Source organism: Falco rusticolus, chromosome 17, assembly GCF_015220075.1.
Source record: "Falco rusticolus isolate bFalRus1 chromosome 17, bFalRus1.pri, whole genome shotgun sequence".
Taxonomy (NCBI): domain Eukaryota; kingdom Metazoa; phylum Chordata; class Aves; order Falconiformes; family Falconidae; genus Falco; species Falco rusticolus.
The window spans coordinates 4697611-4723513 of NC_051203.1; the positions used below are offsets into that span (position 1 = coordinate 4697611).

General features: G+C 45.6%; 2 protein-coding genes across 8 annotated transcripts in view; one reads left to right on the forward strand and one right to left on the reverse strand.

Annotated features, from left to right (window-relative positions):
* MFSD4A (major facilitator superfamily domain containing 4A) overlaps nt 1–4377 on the forward strand; it is a 24027-nt gene extending 19650 nt beyond the window's left edge. Inside the window, exon 10 of the mRNA XM_037410704.1 lies at nt 212–4377. Coding sequence (XP_037266601.1) covers nt 212–276 — 65 coding nt within the window. The 3' untranslated portion in view covers nt 277–4377. The remainder of the gene's footprint in view (nt 1–211) is intronic.
* Nucleotides 2555–25352, reverse strand: ELK4 (ETS transcription factor ELK4). 7 transcript variants are annotated; one of them, XR_005107909.1, is made up of 6 exons: nt 23978–24218; nt 15480–15695; nt 13184–14107; nt 11909–12025; nt 9070–10748; nt 2555–8939 (listed from the first exon to the last, which is right to left on the reverse strand). XR_005107909.1 is itself a non-coding variant. In XM_037410706.1 (6 exons), exons 3-6 carry the CDS (start codon nt 15684–15686, stop codon nt 10650–10652), a joined length of 1347 nt encoding a protein of 448 aa, XP_037266603.1. In that variant the 5' UTR covers nt 15687–15695; nt 16434–17096; nt 17476–17566; the 3' UTR covers nt 2555–10649. The 7 variants fall into 7 exon arrangements, 5 of the variants coding, with proteins under 5 accessions (XP_037266603.1, XP_037266604.1, XP_037266606.1 ...); XR_005107910.1 differs by having other exon boundaries at nt 2555–6769; nt 8110–10748; XM_037410706.1 differs by lacking the exon at nt 23978–24218 and adding exons at nt 16434–17096; nt 17476–17566 and having other exon boundaries at nt 2555–10748.
* Nucleotides 25353–25903: the final 551 nt, after the last annotated feature.

Below are 25903 nucleotides of genomic sequence, written 5' to 3' on the forward strand. Positions count from 1 at the left end.
TACAAGCACCTTCTACGAAAGGAGCACTGTGTGACAGGTAAAAAACTTGTCCAGGTTACTGGGAATAGCAGCTCTTCCTCCACGCCCAGCGAAATAACCCAGCTGGTGTGGTGGGTGACGGAACAGCAACAGTCACGTCTGGGAGAGCTCATGCACATTCCCTTAAAGCTCAGCAGAATTTCATCTGAAGTATCTAACATCAATTTTGCAGATCCGGATGATGCCTCGCCCGACAAACCAGCAGTAACGGATGACACCGGACAGTATCAGCGCTAAAGAAGTGGCCAAGCCCTAGACAAGCAATAAAACAACACACAATTAAAGCATTACTGTTAAGGATGATTTCACAATTAATGACTGAATCATGCAAGTTTTCTGCAATCAAAAGCACATTAGATTGGGTAAGTCAGAATCAAGACAACATCCTAAAACACTGCATCAAGCTAAGCACAAGTTGCCCGTGGCACACGTACCAAAAAGATGACTGTTGCCCGTGTCCGAAAGGGTACGGTGTATGGCAGGGATGGTGGGAGAACAGTTACTCCTGCAAAGGAACTTTCTTACCGGTCCAGGATGGAAGGTGGGAAGGAAGAGGTTCTCTCAGTCTTACATATGGAACGCAATTGTTGAACTGAATGGTTTTTTTCGTTTGGCCTGTAACGTACAGAAGCCCCTACAATTTACAGCACAATACAGGATTTGAATTCATTTTTGTGCAACACTGCCATGAGTAGATGTCACCTCCACGTATACTTCCAAAGGGGAAAAAAGTACACGATTAGTAGAACCCACCGAGTGCACAGTGGTAGCAGGACCTATCTATATTTGCACAGTTGATTCTTGTATATGACACAGTATCAGACGTTCACACAGCCAGTGTCTTATTCCGCATGCTAGGGCCTCTTGATTATTAAAATCATTAGCTTTTTTGTTTGTTTGTTTTTGAGTCAGGAATGAGTTGTGACGGTTTGTTTTGCTTTCAGTCACCGGTTTAGCTGCTACAGTTGCAGTGTCTTTTAGGGTGGTTTTATTTCTAGCTTCCAGTTGAAGCTGAACCAGAGGTATTTGGGAGCCAGCCTCCAGCTGCTTTAATCTGTGCAATACTTTATTAATAAACAGGTGCCTTCCCTAAGGTACTCTCATAACCCACGCATGCCCTATTACAAGCTATGAAGAAAGGACTGGCTTTAGAAGAGTGTAAAGCTATATACATCTATTTCTTCAGTGACTGATTGGACATGTACTTTTTGCTTTAACTGCTGTATGTGGATGTACATATGTACGTGTGTATATAAAGCAGTGTTTAATTAAAGGTGATTGGTTGCTAGATTCTCGGCACGACTGGACTGAGGTAACTTCAGCTGTTTCTGGGCAAGACTATCAGCTGCTCCCTTCACCAGTTCTAGCTTTCAAACTCAGACTAAGGGCTGTTCAACTTCAAACTGCTTTTAGCATGTCAGTAGATCTTACCTTCCACAACGTATCTTCGCAAGCTCCCACGGGCGGTTCCGTAGAAAGCCTCAAGGGAGTGAACTTGTTGCATTTACTGTGTGCACCTAAAGCTGAGTGCAATGCAAGAAGGGAGTAAATGCAGTTGAATTCTGGGCTTAACTCATCCCTGGACTGCAGGAGGCCCCCCGCCTCCCACCCAGGGCAGCGCGTGCTGTAATTCTCGCCGAGCACCACAGGATGCCACTGTTACTCTCCTTGAGACACCCAAACCAAAAAAAAAAAAAAAAAAAAAAAATGGATACTGCAAAACCCGTTTGCAGCAATAACCCCCCCATCTGTCACTAATAGAGCCCCTCCCACCATGACACCATTCTCTCCATCCCTCTACGGAGGAAATGAGCATGAAACAATACAAGAAGGGAGTTTATTTTGAAAGAAGGCTGCTCAGATTACGTATGTATCACATCAGGGACTGTCCGCTATTAAAACAAGTCTCTTCTTATGATGTCCTTGCAGACTGGTAATACAGAGCTAAACGCTATCGCCAGAACAGCGTTTCTCGTTAGAAGCGTACTAGACAATTCAGATCTCCACTTTGCTGTCGGCACTATATATAACACAGAGCTACTCACCAAAGGCAGTTTTCACCAGAAGAGAATAGTTCCTGGTTTGGCGACGAGATTGTGCAGCCAGCTAGCACGAGCAGCTCCACCTCTGTCTCCGTGCAAGCAAGATGCGGGAGAGCCCGTGATGCTGCAAAGGGACAGGGTTAGCTCAGGGTCTGATGAACTCCCTCATTATCACAAAACAAGCTGCCCTGCAGCTGTAACTTTCAATTTCCTCAACTAAAAAAACCAAACCAGTCAAAAGATCAGCAACTTTGTTAAAAATATTTATTTAAAAAAATACAATTGTTTTGCATGTCTGGTTGCACATAACTATTAACATATGATCGACTTGAATAATTTGCTACAATGCTTTTTTAAAGCCAGCTTGCATTATACAAAGCAAATCCCTCTGTCAGTTCTTACATAAAATAGTTTTCTTTAACTATTCCCACCCCATTTTTAAAAAAGATTGCAATACATTGATTTTTTTTAAATTTTTTTTTTTGCACAAAAATCGAAGCAATAGAAAAGTCACCTGATTTCTCAGGAAAGACCTTCACTATGTTTGAATAACAACTGCCAATACGCCACTATTTAAAAGCAGCATTTGTTGCTTTGAAGTGTCATTACAGTGCGCTTCCTCTAAAGTAAGTTTTGCCTCCAAATTGTATTCAAACCTGAAATGTGCTCAAATAACTGCATATCTGCTAGAATCTTGTTGATCGGACTTTTTTTTCAAAATGCTATCAACATGCTGAAGGTCTTCCTAGTGTGTTATCTTGGAAGGTTAAACAAAAAGCAAATTTAGTAACACTGAACAATTACTGAAAACTTTGGCTATTTATGTACTTGCATTACATACCAGCATTTATTTTTTTTTTAACACAATGGCATTAAGATACTCTTATTATAAGGTATTACTTTCAAAAAAAGTTAGACTGAGAAGCTATTCTCTCCCAGGCAAGTTTACCCAACTGTAACGAGAGCACCAAAGCGGTGTGAGATTACAGTTGTCTCTAAAAGACTGTGTCTAGAAAAAGTCTCCAGTGTAGGAAGTTAAGACACTCACTACAACATAACTTGCTTTGTCTCTTAACTTGGTACTATATATATATGTGTATATATAGAAATAAAAATGCAATTCTGTTCTGGAAAGAGTAACTGAAAACATCTCTCCTGCTGCTTTCAATGTAATTTTTACCACTGACAGTTCTACTAAAATCACGGGAAAGTAAAATGGAATCCATTCCAGAGGTCAGGAGTAAGTTAGTTGACACGAACGTCTGCCCCAAGCAGAGAGGTCAGAGCTGCTGTAGTATAAAAAACATTGCAGACATCCTCTTGCTGATTTGCAAAGAACCCATGTTAACCTAAAAATTCAATCGGGAGTAAACACTGAAGGCGTCTGAAAGTCACTTTCCAGAACAGATGTGCACTTAAAAACAAACAGAGTAACAACTGTCACACATTACTAAGCTGATTAGGTTGCTAAGTTCTCTAAAATGTAAACTTCAGCTTCCCTCCCTTGACTCCATCTGAGCCAGAGGCAAGACGCTGCACAGACCAGATTCTCAGCCGCTGTAAGTTAGACCAGTCGCAGTGAAGCCAACGGATCTATCCTGATTTACAAGCTTCTGGCATACGATTCACATCTGCCATCAGCTCGTGCAAAGATTCTCAGAATTCCCAAGACAAAGTCTCATGCTGGTTAACGATCCCTATTCAGAGTCGTTTCAGTCCCAGATTAATTCCAGCTGCCCTAATATACATTAGTGGAGACAACCACTCTCCTTACCGTACATGCTGCTAGAATTTTCCCATTTATTCACCTCTATTATTCAGAATATACTTCTCAGCTATAAAAACAGAGGGGGGGGGAGGAGATAAGCATTAAATGTGCTACTGTACTTATCACAAAACACTGTGACGTACATAAGGCCATCTGGTAACACTGCAACAGAATACAAACAAGATTTTTAAAAGGGAGTTTTAGAATACAACTTTTTTTTTTTTTTTAACTACAATGAATAATCTCAACCCTGTTCACAGAGAATTAACGTTAAAACTAGTACATCATATATATAAAACTCTGTGCAACTGAACAACAGCAGAACAAAAAGTCAACACAATTCTATAAAGCAGTTTCAAAGCCTGAAGATTTAAGACATGCTAGCCAAAAAAACACAACACATCTCAAGGAGTCTAGAGCAAAACCCAGGTATCGTAACCCCCCCCCCCCCCCAGCACACAGCACACACTAGGAACCATGCAGAGGCCATCCTCAAAGCCTTCCTGTGTTAAGGAAAAAAAAAAAAAAAAAAAAAAAAAAAGGAAAAAAAAAAGAAAAAAGAACCCCAAACAAAATAAAAATAAACCCCAACGGCTTCCAGTTATTAGTACAGCACTGCTGCGTGTACTGCTCAAGGACTGAAATGGGCTCCGAACACAACGCCTTCCAGCCTCTCCTCCCCTCTCTGCTCACAGTTCATTCCCCGTCTCCATTAAAAGACCCCCGTCTTCCAAAGGTTCGTAAGTTATCCTGTTACACCCCCTGCTAAAAAACCCTACTTTGAGATGAAAACCTTCTGCAACACATGGTCTCAACAGAGTGTTTGAAAGTAAAAAAAGAAGTCCAAACTTTTGTTCCATGAACACAAAACGATTCAGACACATTTAAGACTTTTTTTTTTTTTTTTTTAGATGTGGCATACAACAACGTCAAAGATGCATTTAAAAATAACCTTTGGCAATTAATTAGTCCACACTGTGGTATAACTGATTGAAGTACTACATAAAAAAAACAAACAGAAAAGCCCCCCAAAACCTCACCAGCATGTGCAAAACATTTAAAAGTGGCAACTGCATAGTGCAGCATTTGCTTTGAGTGTACACGGGAAGCGTGACTGATACACGTCTAGAAGGCAGCCTACGTAAGGAACACACATCCTCCGAGGCAGCGAGCGTGTGCACACACGGATGTTCACGTGGAGATAGCCATTCCAGCCTCCATCAAACACTGCATCGAAAACCCAAGTCCTCAGCTCTCCAAGTATGTTTTTTATCAGATGTCTGGAACAGCTCCACAGTCCAAGTCTTCTACTACATTCTTTGGGAGGGGGTAAATAAAAATAAATTCTAGTCCGTTTTACTTTTTTTTTTAAAAAAAAAACTTTTTTTTTTTTTTTGGTAGAATAATTTATAGGAAGCGGACATCTTGCAATCTCCAAAGGGAAATACATTAACATACACATTCAAGAAGAAACACCGGGCCCTGCCCAGCTTTCTTACCTTGCGGGTCACACGGGCGTTTTTTTGGCAAAGCATGGTTACGGCCAGCAATGCTCTATCCCTCCAAAAAGAATCAACATTCCACGGTGAACATATTCTCCCTTATTTTTGTTTGTTCTTTGTATAAAAGCAAGAATACTATCCCTCAGTTCAGGATCCACCAGACACCCAAAGCCAAAGCTTTAACCCTTCTGCTTAAGACGGGACCCGGCCAGTCGGGACATGCAACAGAAGGGCTGTTGATAACGACGGATCGCAGAAATACGGTAGCGCTGCCGTTACTGCCGCTTGGTAGCTCCTGTATTACATCCTTATGACCAAAAGCAGGCTGTGGAGACAAGATGGGTGGTTCTACCATCAAAAATTCTTTGTCCTGAATCAGCTCTTAGGAAGGGCTCCTACACAGTCCATACTAATGCCACATCCACGGATGCTGATCCACGACAAAGCCTTTTGCAGTAATAGCCCTAAGGACTGTGTAAAACAACCACCACCGCATTTTATCTTTTAATCTTCATCTGACAGCCTCTGATTTCAGCAGATCAACTTTAGCATGTCGCATATTAACCACCACTCAACTTGACGGCAATAGCCACAGGCTTCCACGTTAAGCAGATCTGCTAATACTGTTCAGACTAAACAGCAGCCATTGCCAATTACTGTTTAATTAAATTCAAATCAAACCATAAAAATTCCTGTTTAGGCAAGACACACTATACCTCATTAAAACATTCTGAACAGCTTCTAAGCAACACGATTGCAATTCTAATGGATTTTCAACTTATCTGCCAAGCGTAAGGTCCTGTGGGGCTGGGGCTGTTTGTTTGCAATGCCGTGCTACGTGATTACCAAGAGAAAATAAAATATCCATACCATGACCTCAGAGGCCAGAAGTTACGTCTATTTCTTACACAGGAGAACTAAGGAACAAAACAGAACAAAATCGTTATGGACACCCAAAACTCAAGCATCAAGTTTTAAAACACTTGTCGACTTTGACAATGTTCCTTAACTACTGACGTAGTTTATTTTCATAACTGGCAATACCAAGATAGCCTCTTGATACAACACTGAGATGTGTCTTGTAAACAAATATGCATTAAAAATGGAAGAGGTTAAATCGTATAGTAAAACATGAGTACATACAAAAAATGCTATAAAACAGTAGCAAAAGGTAACTAAAAGATACATGAATAAACCACGGGTAGCCTGCAGACTGTCAGAACTGTGGGCTCTGACCTCAGCACTAGAAAAACACTACAGAAGCGGATCAGAACTCTGCGTGCCTGTGCTCACCTGAGAAACTGCACCAAAGCGCTAGGCTAGCTCTTTCATCCCATCTCAACCTGCAGAAGTTCTCACGTGAAAGTTGAACTCATGAGGGAATCTGACATTAACGTGCCTCACTGCACTTTGAAAAGCTGTGTAAAGGAAGATACGCACATAAGCAGCCTTCACTGTGGTTAGAATAAACACTATAAAAACCCAAGAAGAATCTATTTGCTAGGTATCTGAGGTTTGAAAACATATCAGAGGGAGAAATTATCCCAAACAAACCACTGAACTGCCAAAGCCTCTCGTATTAGAACGCATGCTCCATTATACCAGAGATTGCATGGACACTGATGTCTTAGGATGCTCTAAGTTGAAACAACGAATTCTCAAATTCAAGGAACTTTATCACTTCCTGACCTATTGCAAAATGCAACTTGAATGTGCCAAAGACAGTGCATAGGAATTACATTCAGCCATCGCTGCTGAAGACCAATTTCTGAAAGAAGAATCTAGACCTAAGCTGCTGTTAAGAAAAAAAACCCAACTCTCCTCCATCACCCTCATTACTAGGATCACATTCTCTGGAAACAGGTAAGACAGAACAAATACGGTTCTACAACCATAGGTATTATTAACACGTTTCTGCTTTCCGTGGATTACTTCTGCTAGCAGCACGTGTTGCCAGTGGCATCCTGACAGTTCAGGATGTCAAAAAAAGCCAGACGTAGCACACGCAGCACCAGCAGTGCAAGCTTTCCAACTGCAGTACTATTATACAGCAGCAGTGACATAGAAATTTCCAGAAGCAAGACAGATGTTCAGCTTCCATGCTCATCCAGTCTAATTCTACCACCATCTATGAATTAACCGATGCAAATATTATCAAGCATTCAACAATACCATGGCTACTTCAGCAACACAAATTGTAACAAAATGTTTCTGTAATGCTGCGGGTTTGTTTTTTTTTTTTCAAACCAACACGGTACTATACCCATATTACAGACTGCTACCATGACAATTAAAAGAGCCTATATTAACCCCTACTTCCCTACACTAAATTAAAAACAAGTTGTAACGAGCTGCAAACTGCTTCTGCAGCGAGCTGGTAGAGTACCAGCAATTCACAGAACCAAGCTCCAAGAAGTCACAGCGACGCTGTGCTGTCAGGAACGCGATCCAAAAAAGGTGGCTGTAATATACTTGTCAGTAAATGCGTGTTTAATGAGGCAGCATATATACAAGATAATATTACCTTAAGTGACCTGAAAGTTGTAATGGAGAAAAGGCAGCAAGCCGCTCCTCTCCCACCTCCCCTCCCCTTTCAACTCGCTTTCCCAAGTGCCTCCTGAGATTATAATCCTACACGGGACTGTTATTTTCCTAGCCAGGTGCTCAAGAAGCAAAAGCAACCATCTCCTCAGCGCTACCTGTCAGGAAGCTGGATATGACCCGACTGAAACCAACACGTACAGGCTGCATTTCATACCAGCTTTCTCTGAAGAAGGCATCCCCGGTGGCGAACGCGCATCTCCCCAGCCCACTATGGCCGTGCAATCTTCCAAAGCTACTTGGAGAAGAGGCATGAAACCAGGCCAAGCACAAGTGACAAGCTACGTTAGCATTTGGTTCTCTTGCATACCTACGCTGAAAGTGATAAAGTTTACAAAGAATTAAGTGCACGTGTGCACATACACAACTTTTAAACAAATAAACTTGGCTTTTCTCCATAGGGGACAAGGAAAAGGAAGCAATTAAATTGCAAGTCTTTAGTGCTCAGTAATTATTTTTAAATTCTAATCCTAGTCTGCAATGTTGCTCTCAAGTCCACGCACTTGGTGGGCATAAAATTGGCCATCAAAACCATCAAAACCATCAAAAGTGCTGCTATTTATATATAGCTATATATATATTTCTAGAGCAGACTCATAAGCCATCATGCAAACCAGAAAATTCCAGATGCCTGCTCTTAATTATGATCTGCAGCTTTCTTCCTGCATTTTAAAAAAAATAATAATAAAAAGGTCAATATTGCACATTGTCATTTTAAGAGCTGCTGGCACAGGAACTTTTATCCTGCATCTGCTGATGTCTAAAATGCAAAGCAGAATTATGCCTCTGACATAACCGGGCAGGAAGACGGTTCAGTACGTGAGCTTACTCCCTGCTACATCCACCTAAAGAAGGCATACTCTCCCACCTCCCACCTGGCAGGGGATTTTCTGGATGAACAATGCCCAAAAAGCAACTCCATCACACCCACCTGCCTCAGGTGTCATGTCAGGAACATACATACTAAGTGGTTTACATATTTCAATGCTAGAATATAGAAAGATGACATCACTGCAGTGAATGAAGTCTTGGGTTATTGTCATACGCTTTAAAGTGAATTCAGAGCCTGCACAAGTGGCAAAAGGAGAACTCTGCAAAGCTCGAGTTCACCGCTTACCCATAAGACAGGTGCAATATATACAGCATACACTGTCAGCTCCTCTTGCTGTAAAGGTACAATCTTCCTCTGCTCATTAAAACTTTGAAGACAGCCAGTGAGGATGCCAAAGGAAAGAGACGGTCTCCACCTGTTTTCTAGTGGGTATTTTATGGAGAAGATTATCTTACGTCATTGACTCTATGTACAGAGTAGCAAACAGAAGCTGCTGCCTGACGTCAGATGCCCAAAGTGGAGGGGCACACCATCCAGCGCCACCAGAGCGAGACATCCAGCCTCCGAGGGGCCGTGAGAGGCGAGTCTCTCTTCTTTCATTCCTCAGTGTTCTTAAAAGGCCTCCTGAGGTATAAAAATCTAACTACAAATTTCATTTCGTCAGCGTTTCAAACAGCTTGGGAAACTAACCTTGCGTTAATCCATACAAACATGGCCACCAAGAACAGGAATGCAAGCGCAAATTTACCAGAAGGTTGATATGCCGTGATACCCCTCTCAGCTAGCTGTTCACGCTGAGCCTCACTTATTTTGGGTCCGGTGCTTCCTCAGATACTAAAAAAATAAAGCAACAGACCTAATGCGAAACTTGAGATAAGAGCTGGTAGAAGAGGAGCGTCTCCACTTCAACTGTGGGAAAAGAGCAGTAACGTTAACGGTGGGACGTTAGTGTTCTCGCCCACTGTTTGGGTCTGAAACTCTAGCATCAGGCAGCAACCTCACCAAAACGACACACCCTCAAAACCGCACGTCAAATCCACCATCCTGCTAATCTTCTAGCAGTGAGATTACAGGCTTTGTAACAGGTCTCTGGCACAAGAAATGTTTGGACTTCAGCATTCAAAACTTTCTGAGAACTGAAAGGAACTAATCCCACCATTCATTTGTCTCCAGACCTCGCCTCCTCACCGAAGGGAGGGCAGGGAAGCATCCAGAAGCTAGCCAGACAGCTTCTCCGAGGGGCTGGTCTGGCGGTATACAATGCCATTCAAAAATTGTCCGTTATCTCAGTAACACAATCATTGAATATTCCTTGAAAATTTCTCCCTGCAAAAAGACAAGATGTTTTTACAGCAGAAGAGAGGCGGGCTGTTTTGTCGCTGCAGAAGTTACTAGCCCCCAAGGCAAAGCTGAGTGCACACACCCCTTTCCCAAGCATTTCCTGGAATGCCAGCTTCGATCACCGTTAGATTTCTTCTTGCCAAGCACAGGAAGCAGAACAGAGGGTTTTTCCAAGAGTCACAGAGAAAAGACTTCTCTGATACCGTTTACTGCCATCGGTGCAGACTCAGTTACTGCCACACCAACCGAAACTCCCTTTAACCATAGCGAAGTCTTCCAAACCGAGGAGGGAAGAGAAGAGACCGGAGCTTCAGCTCCTATTAAGGCGTTTGCATATACATTCCCAACCTGGGTCTTCAAAAAAGGGAATTTTGCAAAAAAGGCATTTCATTTGGGAATGGCAAAAACTATGATTGTTGATAATCTCTGTAGAATTATAAATTGCTCGTTTAAAAAACATGGTTAAATACAAGTGTCATATCTTTCCCTTGCTTGCCAATATGTCCTTTCCATGAGTTCATGTGCTATGTCTTCTGTAGGTCAGGGGAAAACGGGCCAGGGGTAGAGGGTCCATCCAGTCCAGACAGAGTAAATGGGCCATGACTGTTCAGCACGGATGGAAACTAAGAGACAAAACAAAAATGATTAGGGAAGAGGCCGTTATTAATTTACTGTTCCTCTCGTATCTCTGCATGTAGACGCTCCCCCCCGGGGAAACAAAAAGAAAACCAACCAACCACCACCACACAACAAAGAAAAACCCCCAAACTTTCAAAGAAACTTCTTGGCTTCCCCCAAGTAATTTACTTCTTAAATGCCACTGTATAACAGACTGCAACAATCCATCTGTCACAACCAGTGCCACCAGGAGGACCCAGTCCGTAACCTCTGCACTGAGCGCTGCCTGCATCCTGAACCGGTAGGTGACTTTAACAGGCTGTTGGGAAACCACGGTCTACATTGTTCTTCAGTTAATTATCACCTATTTATAGAGAAAAATGTCCAGTGCATTTTCAGACCTACTTGTTTAATTCCTATCCTCACATATAAGCTCCTTCCTTCATCTCCACAGAGATGACAGACACAAACCCAAAAGACAACTTGTTAAATTTTACCCTTTGCCTAAGCAAACTCAGGCAACAGACGCGGGTATCCCAGTTCCAAAGTGGAAGGTGAAGGAAGAGCGTGAGTAATTACAATTAAAAAGATACATATATTTTTTTAAAAAACAGGGGACTTATTTTCTTATATATTAGTTAAACAAAAAAAATTTAATAAAAAGAGTGAAGCTGAGAATTTCCAAACAACAGAAAACAGCAGAACACAGATCTGAAAGAACTGTGCTATATATTGCCACACAGATTGCGCACAGTGTCTTCCTTCTCACTAGTGGCAAGATTTAATGTCTTTCAACAGAAGAGACTGTTACCAAATGATTAAAACAAGCAATACCGTAGCAAAATGAAATTTCCAGGAAAATCTCAACCAGTGAAGTTACAGGAAGGCAAGTTTTATGGGAAGGACAAACCTAAAATAAAAATGTCTAACTCCAACACAGCCTGTTATTAACTTAACGCATTTCTGAAATACCAATATTTACAATATACTTAAATAAATCTGGGTAAACACTAAAATTCAACGCTCTCAAAAGCTAATATAGGGGGTAGAAAACTGAAAGATCACTGTTTTGTGTCTACGTGAGATATCTGGGCTGATTCCTGTGGGTCTGCTGAGGAAGGCACTGAAAAGCACGGAGAGCCTGGCTAAACCTGCTGGCACTTACCTGAAAGAGTGTATTAGCACCTTGCAGCCTTGCAGGACTGAGGGGAGCAACCGGGCTCAGAGTACTCCAGAAGTGAATACTGGAGAGCAAGGGACTCGGGGTCAGCAAGATGGGAGTCTGCAAAACACGCAAGGAGTCAGCTGTGGCCAGTAAGGCAGAGCACGTGTCAATCCGGCCCCAACAATCCCAGCTCCTGCAGCTGCAGAGGGCTGGGTCCCAATTTCAGCAACTCCCATTCCCCCCTTCCGCCTCCTCCCACCTCCTCCTCCTCCTCCCTTCAAACCCCAGCAGCAGCCATCCAGCTCTGGCTGAGCAACCAGCCCTCTTTTCCCAACGGCTGCCAGATCCCATCCCGCTGTAACCTACAGCGGATCGGCTGCTCCTGCCATCCGGCACACGACTTTGGAAAACTCAGCCTACGAATTTCAAAAGAGCAGACAGCGGGCACCCGCGTGGCCTGGGTGACACCGACAACCTAAGCCACACCAGAAGACATTTCCATCTGGCTTCTGAGTATTTGGGATGATCTGGGTTCACAGGCCAAGCACTCTGAAGGGTGCCAAAAAAGCGACTCCACTTGATTTTTTCCCCTGTCTTCAGCCATTTCAGTGTTTAATCAGCAGTTTCCCTACAGTTTCACTCAAATTCCTATTTATTACAGGACAGAGATTAAATATATACAGAACAATTTAACAGCCTGGTTGGATTCAGTTCTCTTCCAAATCTTCCATGAGGCATAAAAGCTTTCCTTTCCCACACAAAGATAACAACCAAATTAAGCAGCTGTTCTTACTCCTGTTAAATCCCAATACTCTGGTCTTAAGTAAATGCCTACTGAACCAAGTAAAAGCTGCTAAACAGACACCTCCGTGGTTCTCTATTTTTAAAGTATTTTCAGATTCAGCCTGGAGGAGAAGGGCAGGGTTTAGGGTTTTTGAAATAATTCAGTATCACCCTGGCAAGCTGTACAAAGGATCCTGCTGGTGCTGGTCCGGGTTTTGCCTCCACATGCTAACACTGTACAGACACGTACGGCTGACACACCGCTTGGGCACACTTGCAAGGGGAAGCTCATACCGATTATGAATAAAATTTATGTTTTATTTAAAAAAAAAAAAAAAAAAAAGGGAGTGACATCCTGAGTTTCAGAGCTCCAAACACAATCTACTGACTATTCATTTTCCACTCGCCTTCCCTTACTGTTTTAAAATATAACATAACCACTATTGTTACTTTAAGAAAAAGCAACAAAAAACAGGAAGGGAATTAGGTTACCTGAGAGAAAAGTGCTGGAGTAAGAGAAGCAGTGGGGAGAGAAGGACTCAGAATTCCCAGTGGACTTGGATCGCTGCCTGTAATGACGAGAGTAGGAGCCAACTCCAGCCCTTTGGGTTTTTTAGATCTGGAGAGGTGATTGGCAAATTCCTTCTCCAGCACAGATGAATCCTGCTCTTTGGACTCTGGGGATTGATGCTGAAGGCTCTGAGCTTGCTCCAGCTGCTGAGAAGCCACGGACTCTATGTCCGTGTCAATGTCCAGGTCAGGATTAGAGCTCAGGGGCGGCGACGGGGGCGTGGAAGGAACTTGCAGAGTGGGAGAAACTGAGGATATGGGTGGAGTTGGGGTAAAGCTGGTGGTTAAGTTTGGCAAAGGTGCTGGAGCTTCAGGGACAGTTAACTTGGGTAGAACAAGCGTCTCCAACGTCTGGAGAGTTTCTTCCGATCCCATGGGAAGAGAGGATGCGATCGAAGCGGGAGAAGCAGTGGAAGTGGCAGAGAGCGTTGAAGGGGTAGAGACCAGGGGGGCAGACGAAGGCTTTTTGGAGGGCATGGTTACAAACTTGATGACGGAGGGGGTTGGATCCTGAGCGGGTTTCTTCTCTGCCAGTTTCTCAGCTGGATTCTCGATCTTGATGGACCTGAAGAGTTTTACGCTGGAAGAGTTCAGGGAGTTCAGAGTAAAAGAGGAGTACAAGCCTGAGTGGATATAGTCATTGCGGCTGGAGGATTTAGCACATGACTGAGCCTTCTCCTTCCCACAGTTTTCCACATCCTTTGGAGCACTGCTAACTTCCGCAAAACCAGTCATTTCAGGGTCTCCTTCTATACGGCCCACGACAAGTGGATCCATATTTAAAATCTCCGGATAAGAAACAAACTTGTACACAAACTTCTTACCATTCACTTTTTTAATGATATTCTGTGGGTAAGAAGATACATATGTTTAGACCTTCTTCGGATTAATTTTCTCCCTACCAACACTGCCTAAAATAGACAGGAATTGGATAGTCCGTAATCTTTCATCAAAAATGGTTTTTCTTTTTTAAAAACACACTGCATTCCCGCAGTTCAGTTACGCTCTCAAAGTATCACCTCCAGACAGAACACCACAACAGGTGAGCTTAACCTGAGGTTAAGTACACTAAAAGCAGCCTTAAAACTGCCAAGTAATTCTGTTTAACATGTTTTAAAAGAGCAGCTATGAAACAAAAATGACCCATTACCCCCATCAAAGAACACTGACCCGGGTGCAGTAAGCATAACCTAACAGGAGAACCTGCAGAATTCAAGCTTACAAGTGGGCAGAATTGAGAGCTAAGACTTCAAATCAAACCACGTTTATTCTCAATAAGATGAGAATAAAAGAAAGTAAGTAGCTGAACTAGTCAGCAGGCTATGTAGGCTAATCAGCTATTTCAATACCACAAACCAGCATGTCGAACTTGTTTTGCTCCCAAGTGAAATGCCACACGCAATTTGGACCTAAGAAGATTCTAATTTATCATACAATTATTATTACTGAGTCCTCAGTAAAAGTCAGATTTGTGCTACCCAATAATAAACTCCCAGCAACACACCACCTGCTACAAACTGACAGGTTCCTCAGAAACAGTGTTTTATTTTTTAGCTGGTACACCCACACAATAACAGCTGTGGGATAAACGGCTTATTGGAACGAAGGTGAGAGCCTCCCACATGGTGGTTCTAGTTCTGCTTTTTGACGTTACCTGTGCACTTACAAAAGGCCCTCGCAAGTTATTCGAAGACAACAGCTAAACAAGAAAAGCGCCTTACTCTGCTGGAGAGGTGCAATTCTGAATACATGGAGAAAAAGGAAAATACTTCGGGCTGCTTCACTGAAAATCCTCATTTTGATGGCCCCTTCATAGAGGCAACTGCAGAAAAGATCTCAAGGTGGTGCAATATTCACTATTCTCAATCATCGGCATCATTCTGTTGCTTAAACTGGAGTGTTGAGGATTTTAACACTTGCAAGGGTGTGTGCTTTTGGAAAGGGGATTATCATTCAAAGACAGACTGGTATTAGCAAAGACTTAAATCAAAGAACGTAACATTGCGCAAAGCTATCTAGAGCCTTATAAAATAACCGCCGGGGAGGAAATGCAGCACAAATGATAAACAGAAGAAAAAAACACCTTTAAACATAAACTGGTACACCTTAAGCCTGGTGACACCTATCCCCTTGAAGAGAATGGAAAAGGAAACAAAGCTCATTAGGCAGAAGCTGTAAGATGGATAAGGATTTGAGGTGGATTTATGGACTTTGTTACCTTCACGTAATAGTATCTGAGAGCACGGCTGAGTTTATCATAGTTCATACTGGGCTTGTTCTTGCGGATTCCCCAGAGTCTGGCCACCTCCTCTGCCTGCAGCAGTTTGAACTCCCCGTCGTTGGAGGTCCAACAGATGATATTCTTGTTCTGAGGCTCTTGGAGGAGTTGGAGGAGGAACTGCCACAGGGTGATAGCACTGTCCATAGCAGTAAGCTGAAATTCAGAAAGGCAGACAAGAAGCAACAGATTAGGAACGGCGCATTTTCTTCATCTCCCTAGAAAGGGGTAATGGAGCAGAGATGTTATTTCCAAAGCCAGCAAGAGTAAAAATTATTAGTCACCAGTCGTGAAAGATGTTCCCTGCAGAACAGAGAGGCTGAGAGCCAACTGCTGTCGTCTCCTCCCACATGTCAGTACTTTTCACATGGGTTATATTTAGCCTCATTTAACTAAATCAGGTCACTTTGGGTAAGTTGCAATGAGTCACTATCCCAAAAAAAAAAAATAATTTTTTTCTAAGTTGTTCCATGTTCACCCACTCTGACTTGTACTGCTTTATGAGAAACAGCTCAGGTGCACCCAGGTAAAAATCAAACCTCCCACTCGCCCCCTCCTTTCCTTACCTGCGCCCACCTCCAACCTCGGTATCTTTAAGAAAATAGAGCAGATCAAACAACCGCTTAAACTACATGAAGATGCCAGTGCAGAACAACCCAATTTTCCTTCAGTTCACATTTCTGCTGCCTCTTTTGTAAGCAGCCCTCTCAATCACCAACCAACCTCCTCTCTTCCAAATCTCCTTTCTTTTCCAGGTATCGTCCCTGTCTCTCCTAAGAAAATAAACATGAAAGTAAATACAACTATTTCAAATGCTGCCTTTGCTTTTCCCTTGACTCCTGCCATGTCTTACCTACATCCGTCATGTAGGCTGAGACTTCCTAGGGCTAGTACCTGGCAGCCGATTCACGCACTTCCAGTGTGGTTTTCTTGCAGGGAAACTGTCGATGTATAAATCCAAGGACAGACAAGCAGCAGAGATGACGTTTTTCCTTGCCCATATCTGACTACAGTACTTCCACCGATATTTTTAAACAGAACACTAATAATCCTGTCTGCACAAGGGAAGTATAAGATACACTGTGAATTAAACCAGATAAAACTACATTAATTCAGTATCCCATATGGATTCTCTTATTCCAGAACAGAACAGTTCCATCAGTGCAAACTTAAACTCCTTCCAATGAAAAAACCCCACACCCAGACACCCTGCAATAAGAACCATCACGATGAATTACACTAAAAATGTAACTAACTGCTAATTTGCTGGTTTTCCCCCCCACACGCACAGTCAAACCTCAGTAAAGGCAAACCTAAAGAGGACAGGGATTTCCATCTGGGTGAATCTGCAGCCCAAGCGAACAAACGCTATTCACAAGCAGAAGGTCCAAACCCGAGGCATCAAGTCCAACTCCAGCAAGCAGGATCCACGCCCACGTTGTTTGAAGTCCACGTCTACGCAGGGATAAGTTTTAAGATACAGTCGGGACAGCCAGTTCATCTTTGCTACCAGAGCCTTTTATTTCAATCTCATTACTGTCCAGCATTTATCCAGCCCTATATAAGGAAGGGAACATCTACAAGTCAGAGCTTCAGAATTTAGTCAGCCCAGTAAAAGGATTACTGCTGACAGTTTACACAGGACTATGCATTCTTATTTAAATAAGGTGCCCTAGGGCAGGTACTTTTTTGGGCACAGCCCACTGCATTTAACCTATTTTTAAGAATACCTGCCTAATGGCATGCTTACATGACTACACAGGGATGTTACATTGATCAAGTCAGCTAAATTGCTGCAATTACACAGAACAATCTCAAAATGAAGGACACCCACACCACCTTGTTATGCTGGCCTAAGGTGCTTTCCTCGTTAATTACTGTATGCATACAACTCCATGCTTGCCCAAATTAATTGCACAGTACTCTAAGAAAATACCAGCTGCTGAATGCTGCGCTTTGAGACTCTTCCCACACCGTACTGTGGCACGCCAGCTGAACCGTACGGGAACTCGGGGCCAGGCAACCACACTCAAACTCTTCCAGGACTTCTCCTCGGACTTGTGTTCACATTTGCCAATAACATTTCACATCTGCCTACTGGCTCCGCAGAGGGCACACGTGCTGCGGAGCCTCCTCATTATCCCATCGGGATGATGCACATGCACGGGGTGTTGTGTAGACATAAGGACTTGATTCTACCGTTCTGCAGAGCTGTCAATACTAGTGATATGTGTTAACAGAGAAAGAGCAGGAAAATGAAGTTGAGTGATTATTCCCACGCTACATTTATCTACAGCACTTTCAAAATCCATAAGCAGCACTGCACCAAATAGCGCTGACTGATGCAATGGGAGGCAATCACATAGAACTTAGATTAGCAGCAGAATTTCACAGTGGCAAAGGGGTTCTTTTCTCCTCCTGAAAATCCATGCAGATTTCACCCCAGACTTTAAATGCTATTATTTCACTGGGCTGCTTCCCTTTATCTCAAAGCTCACCAACATCTACCGCAGTCAAGCGCTATTGCCTAGGTCAAAGCCAGTTTTGAATCAAGCTGGAGATGCACAATGCTGACAGACCCACACTCTGACAGCACAGAGTTCAACAAGACACAGTCCACATGAGTGACCAAGACGATGGAAGGCACAAGATTATTATTTTTATTTTTTTAAAAAAATCACCTTTCCCAGTGATGAGCTACGTTCCGAGGAGCACTTGCCAAAATAAGAGTTCGTGCTGCCTAAATCCCAAATACTGCACCTTTCCAGCTGGAAGGATCCTTCTCCCAGGGGCAGTTACAGACCGTACTGGAGTGTTAGACCGATCAAGTTACTACTGATGCTTCTGGTATTTACAGGCTTTAGGGTTGTCATGATTCAGTCCATCATCTGGAGGATACATCGCATACCCTCAGCACCCTCTACCTCAAAGAGTCTTTCTTACGTTAGACACATGAACAAGGTGAAGTTTTACTTAACTCCCTGGCTGTTGTAGAAAAGGAGCAGAGAGCACTCTGGAATTGTTAATGGACAGGTTATATTGCATAGGAGAGAACAAATGTCCCTCTATTAAATATTTATTGCATGCCTATACAGGAAACAATGGAGAGCTGCCTCAATGGAACCAGGAGTATACAGTTTTTCTGAAGATTATGTACAGGAGGAAGGGCAGAAAATAACCCTCCAATCTGGTCAAAGCAACAGGATGACAGGTGGATACTGCCCCTTCAGGGTCCAGGAAGTAAGCTGTAACTGGGAAAGTATAATATGTATATGGGAGATAATGTTGTGTTATGAATCAAGGCTTCTCATTTAACATTTTTTATTAAAGTTGCTTTGATATGGCATAAGAATACATCAAAGAACTGTTACTTCTCCAGGAAAAAGGAGAATGAAAAAAAACCATCACACAAGATGTAAAATTAAAACCAGTACAGGCAAGATGAGCACTTCTCTTTGTTTAAGAACAGGCTAACGCACTAAAAAGGTTCTCCCTTCTTCAGCACCTGGGGCAGAAGGCAGCTGATGCCCTTCACGAGCCTTTCCCTTGCAACCGCAGGGACCGAGCAGCGGTTCAAGCTCCTTGTGCTATCCACATCTTCCAGAACACCTTCAGCTGCCCTGGCACGTGGGGACCAGCTGTTACAGAGGCTCCCGTCCACACCAGGTCAGGGCCACGTACTCAGAAGCATCCCCCTCCTGCACTGACAGTGGAAGAAATTCAGAAGACCCTCTTGTCCTTTTTACCGAGATATACACCAAACCCCCCACTCCCCAGAGATGTTACAGGCCCATGTGTTAGAGAAACTAAAGAAATCAAGATAAGGACAGGAGCACACCATCCCACTCCACACTAACAATGGTGAGATATTGCTTCTTTCATGATTTATAAACATTATTTCAACTTCTTTCAAAACTACATCTCCTTTCATGAAAAGACATCAATCTCCCAGTACAGCTCCCCGTCAGCATAAAAAAGCCTGGTAGTTTGATTGCTTTTTCTTCAAGATGAATATGCCAATAATTACAAGCACACACCACTGCAAAGCATCGTTTTGCTGAAGGTTACTTTCCTTGCTTGGAGAAAGAAAAAGGTCTCATTTGAAAAGACGACGAGGGAATGGGGCAGAGAGGCAACACTGCTGCTTGCAACGACGGCCCTTCCACTTCTGCACCATTTCAGTACAAGGAAAAAATAGTTGCTAGAGGCAGAGGGCAGTTATACTTTGTAATGAGTATGCTAAAATAGAGCACTATTATTGTCTTGAGATCTTCTCTGACGCCTACGGATGACCCTTGAAGTATACTGAGTAGCTGACAGAATTTGGCTGCAGTACTCTAAATACAAGCGCTGCAAACTTGAGCTTTCTCATGTTGCTGCAGCTTCGTTTGAGGTTGCTGGAGCTCTGTTTGAGGCCTTGACTTTACAAAGCTTTGAGTTTACAAAAAAAACCCCAAAACACAGGACAGGAGATATGTATCTTTTCCAGCGCCTTCTCACGCACTTGCACCACAGCGTGCTCCACACGATCCGTTTGATTACAGAGCCTCAAGGCTTTGCACCTTCTGTGGAAGGAGAGTGCGCAATCACTGGGTGGCACAGCAGACAGGAGGAACAGTTTAGGAAGTGGCATATGGTAATCTCTCCCTGGCCAGCAGCTATACTTACTGTTGCAAAACAAACTCGAGCGTTCATCCCTTCGTGCTCAAAAAGGAGAGGGCACCTCACTATGCCCCAGCGGGGCGGCAGCCAGCTAGCCCCTGAGGGTAGCAGAGGCAGGACCGGGGGGGTCTGGTCTGCCCTAACCCCCGTCTTCAAGGTCTTCTGGCAGATTTCCTGTGCTTTGACTCAACACCAAGAACAGCTCAAGTAATCTGTCACCTCAGTTTGTTCCAACAGTCTCTTATAAACATCTGCAGCCTGAGGACTTCTGCAGATGGACGGAATAAAGCCGTCGGGTCTACACCCCGCACAGAACCAAAGGATGGTGCGAAGGAAAGAAAGGATGTCACACAGACGTTACACAGGGAGGACAAAAATCACCACTGCCACGTATTTAAGTGTCATGGTTACAGCTGCCCAGGTATTTACACAGAAGTGACACCTCAGAAGATGACCTTGGAAGCAGCCCAGAGCAGAGGTAAACACATAGGGTGACAAAGAAACCACTTCTCAGATCACAAACACTTTGTTAAAAAAACACCACCACCAAACCACAAACAGTCAGCACCAGTAACTTAAGAGATGGTCTTGGGGACCTCAGACTTCATGGTGCTTGTCAGACCTTCAGCAGGCGAGCAGATCGAGCCTTCACACCGCTCCAGGACAGCTGGGCTTGCTGCACGTACAGCACATGGCGCTCCGCACCGCTGCACCAAAGCCCAACTGTTTAGACATTACTACGCAAAACTATTTGTCTGGTTTCTTAATAGTTTAAGACGGCCATGGTGTGTGAACAGAAGGAATTCGTAGACAATAACTCCCGCTGCATTGTGCAATATTCCTGTGGACACAAGGCCTTGACAGTTGTTCCCAGAAAATAAACAACAGAATAACTCTGGTTGAAGGAGATTTCTGGAGGTCACAGGCCCAACTCCTTGCTCAAAACAGGGCTGACTTCAAAGTTAAATCAGGTTTTTCAGTGTCTTTGTCCAGGCAACTAACTAACTAAATGGCCGCCCTATTCTTTTTTATTTTAGCCAAGGGACAAAGAGGTGTAACACTGCTGACGAAGTACCTAATTAAGTAACAACACACAACCAAGCAACAATTTCATTAGCACAGCACTTAAAATATCCCATTACTAATAAACCTTTCACGAAATATCTTCAAGCTCCTGGGGCTGCAATTCACCTGAATTAATACTTTTAGGATTTTTTCCCATTTTGATTTATTTTAGAAAGAGCCTGCCACCCAACGCATATGAAACCTACTGCCCCAAAAGCAGCCTGTTCAGGGTGCTAGTATCGCCCCATCACATACTCCGACGTGGTGGGAAGCATGTAAGGGTATTTAGTCCTTTTCCAGAACACACAGAGCATTGTAAAAGTACTTATAACTACTGTCACTATCACTTGCTTATTAGCATGCTTCCCAAAGACAGGTGAATTGCCTGTTGAAAGCCTGTTCCACGTGTAAAATAAAGTTACTACTTAGAAGGAATTTAACTATCGATGCAGACTTCTACATCTGCAACACCACCGTTAAAAAATTCCGATCCCTGGCAGCTTTCCAAGTAGTCGCTGAATTAGACCTTCCCTAGTAAATACTAAAATCAGGCAAGAACAAGAAAAACACATGCTAGCCTCCAATAAATGCTTGCCTTCCTCTTGGCTCTGGCATTCACTGCACCGTTGTTTCCAAACCAGCCAGGAAAATCAGCTTGTTCTGAAGGAGAAGCCGTGGTTATCGAGGCAGGAAGCTCCTTGGAAGGAAACGCTGGAGGATGTCCTTATGATAAGAGCTGCTCCAGTTTACATTCCCTAATCCCACTCCAAGTTTGACAGTTTTATCTACTTAAAACAAACACTGCAATAAATTTTGGGTTCTTGGCTCAAAAATCATTTTATACGAAATTAAGGTGTGAGCAAATATTTTGGGTTTTAACAACAAATAGTTTCAGCTTTTCAACTCCTATCTAAGAAATAAGTATATCCCTTTCTTCATGTCTTCTACTCTAGTAATAGTCAACTAGAAAACAAGCCATGAAGGAGAACAGCGGCATCGGGATGCCCATCGTGCTCACGGCTGAAGACTCGAGCTGGCAGATGAGCCAAGCAGCTCTCTGGGCTTTTTGAATCTTGACACAGAGATGATGGTGCCCCCTTTGTTATCTAACACTGTTTTGCCTAGCACACTCTGGCACTGAAAAACGTTTAACCTGTTCGAACCAAGCCAGTAAGGGGACTTCAAAGCACAGACCACGTTCTTCCTCCAGCTGCTACAAGCGTTCTGATCCTCCACCCCTGGCTAAGGGTGACTGACATCCCAGTGCAGCCAGTTTTAGGCACAGCAGACCTCATCTCCCTGCTTTTCCGTATTTGAGGAAGAGTCTCTCTTTTCTACCTCTTTTTTTATAGGGTATGAGACCTAAGAGAACATGGGAGGGTTTAGGCCAAACTGGGAGTGAACTTCAAAAGCAAAATGCCTTTGATCAGCAACCTGCTTGTTTTCTGACACTGATGCGATTGTTTCCGAGCAAAGGCATAAAAATACTTATTTCCGTGGAAGCTCCCCTCTAAGCTGATTACGTTTGCTTCCTCCTTATCTGCCACCACAAAGGGCTGAGGGGAATGTTTACCAACAGCACATCAGATTAGCTTCAATAGACACACCGCGTCTGCTCAAAGTAGAAGCATCCTCGTTTAAAAGTAAAGGGTCACGTCTCTGCATCACGCTACGGAGTAAACCCCAAACAAAAGGTTAAACAGTTTATGTCAATCCTAACTAACTTTATTATGAAAAGGAAGTCCCATTTAAGACAGAAAAGGTTTCCTTTAATAATGTTTATAATACACTCAGCCTGGTTGCTATGACAATGGAACAGCTACCCTCTACAAACAGGCACGAAGACCCTAAAAATAAACAGGCCGACAAAAATCACGCACACGCAGCTCTGACAGGCAGGCAGCGCCTGGTGCGGGGATCGTGTTTGTTGGGAATATGATGAAGATAAAGAAATGTTAACGCCTCGATTTCGCACCCACTGCAAGAGCACTTGCCTACCAACGCCATTCCCGTATTTCTCTGGAGCTGCCACTTCCAAAGCGACACCACCGGAGCCAGAACTCTGGGTTCCACCCCCCCGCGGGGAGCAGCGCAGTGGGGATGATGAGAAGTTTGTGAAAATAAGGTAAGGACGGTGGAAGTAACGCACAGGTACGCGCAGAGGGGTGTGTGTACATGTAAACAGGCATAAAAAAAAAATCATAAAAGCCTAAGAGCAGGCATTTGCATACTTTCTCTGTGGATGCGCTTATTGATGTGGGCAGGCACCCACCCATCGCACAAAGCACTGAGTGCACAGGTATATAAAATAAATATAATTAAACAGGCGCAGAGTCAGGAAGGAGAGAGCCCGGCCGTTCGGTGCCAGGCGCGGGCCCCCGCCGGCGGAGAGGCCGGGCAGGCAGCACCGAGCGCGGGGACACCCGCCCGCTCAGCCCCGAGCCCCGGGACACGGGGGGCGGCCCTGGCTTCCCCCCCTCCGCCCCCGGAGCCGGGCCCGGGCCGCCCGCGGATCAAAGCCCCGAGGCGGGCTGCGCCCTCCGGCGCTCCCGCTCCCCGGCCGCCCCCGCCCGCACCCCCCACTCCGCCCGGAGACGGCGGCCCCCCAGCCCCTCCGTGACCGCCGGCCGCGGCCCCCCGGCCCAGCCCGGACCCCCTCAGCCCCGCCGCTCCGGACCCGGCGTCCCCCCCGCCGCGCCGGCCCCGCTCACCGAGAAGGAGCCCCGCCGGTCCCCGGGCGTCGCGTTCCCCTCGCGGCGGGCAGGTGCTAGGAGCGGCTCCCCCGCCGCCCTTCATGGCCGGGCACCCCCCCGGCGGGCCGGGCGCCGGGCCCCCATCCCGGGCGGGAGGAGCCGGGCGAGCAGCGCAGGGCAGCGGCGCGGAGGCGGCGGTGGCAGCGGCGCGTTACATGGCGGGACGCGGAGCGCCCGTCCCTCCGCCGCCGAGCCTCCGCGGCCGCCGTACCCCACACTTCCGCCCACGGCCCCGCAGGGGCGCGGGGCGATCGCGCCCGCCGGCCAATCCCCGCGCGGAACGCGGGCGCCGCGGACCAATGGGACGGCGCTGCCCACCCACCGCCCGCAAGGCGCGCTGGGAAGTGTAGTCCGCCGGGCCTAGCGCCCGCCCGCAGCCATGTGCCCGCGGCCCGGCCCCGCCGGGAGCCCGAGCCCTGCGCGCCGCCGGGGGGGGGCCTTTGCGTCGGTGCCACGAACAACACGGACACCCCCCCCACCCCTCGGCCTGCGGAGCACGGGGGGCCGTGGGGTGAGCGGGGCTGCACACTGGCGGGGGCCCCCAGCCACAGCGGGGCACCTCGGGAGAGGGGAAGGGGCTTAGGCTGCAGTGAGCTGCAGAACGTGACAATATTTGTTAAAATCGCCCCCCCCCCCCCCCCCAAAACAAACAAACAAACAAACAAACAACATCAACAAAACAAAATTCAAAATGAGAACTCCTGGAAAACCGGGGATGTTTTCAGGCAAGGTGAAGGCAAGGGTGTCGGGGCTGGCTGGAACAGGGCACAAGCCCACGGTTGGATGCACCCTCGCAGGTGCCTCCTACGCCGAGCAACTCGCACATAAAAATATCCCTTCTCTGAAGAACAGCGCTGCCACACGCTCATGTCCTTCTGGGGAACAAGGTGGCACTGCGCTGTCAGTTCAAGACACCCACTTGGGTGTATTCCCCATGGAAAGCTGCAGGGTTTGGCTGCAGTCTTACAGCAGCTCCACATCACTGGGTCCTTCCCACACCATCCCCATCCCTCCATCCCCATCCCTCGCCCAGCACGCTGGTGGCAAAGGGACAGCACCTTCACACTGCCCAGGCTGGGCAGGAGGTGAGGTGACTCCGGGCTCGCCACCAGCCAGACACCACACAGGCAGCAGCTGCCTTCACCCCACCATAGCCCGTCACAGCGACCCCTGCACACAAAGTCCCCAGGAAAGTGCTCATCCGTGGTCAGGTGGAAGGTGCTGCCTTGGCCTGCAGACCAGCAGCCCCAGTCCTGAGGCACCTACCGAAAAAAAATCACTCCTCTTACCCGCTGGAGAGCGAGGCGCGTTCCATTGGATCAGGCATCGGGAGCAGGAGGTGAAGCGCCGAGAAGGCAGTGCTCCCGCGCTTCCCCCCCGTGAGCAAACAGCCCTCGCTGCTGCACCACTAGATTCCCACCCATTGGCAGAAAAGAAAACAAAACACAAACAGCGCTGCACTGTCAATGACGGCACATGCCAAAACACGCAGCTTTCCGTTTCCTAGGCACATGCCGGTAAAAGGTTAGCTGCGCCAGCACCACCTCTGCTCGGTGCGTTTCATCCGTCGCCTTCGAACAAGCGTGAGTCCTGCTCGGTACATGGGCACGAGCCAAAGCACCGCGCAGCCAGGTATGCTGCCGTTCGGGAAGCACCGCCGTCCCCCAACGCAGAAGGATCCTCAGACCCTGGGGAAGCCTGAGCAGCTCCAGCTGCCATTAATGCCATTGCTATAAAGGCAAATTCCAGATCATCACTAGGTCATCCCCTTCAGCTGGTCCCATTTCACAGAGCCAAATGACAATCAGAGGAAGTGTAAGGAGGTTTCTAAACTTGGGAGCAAGGCCAGGAAGGCAGTGTGGCATTTGACAACACCCTTAAACC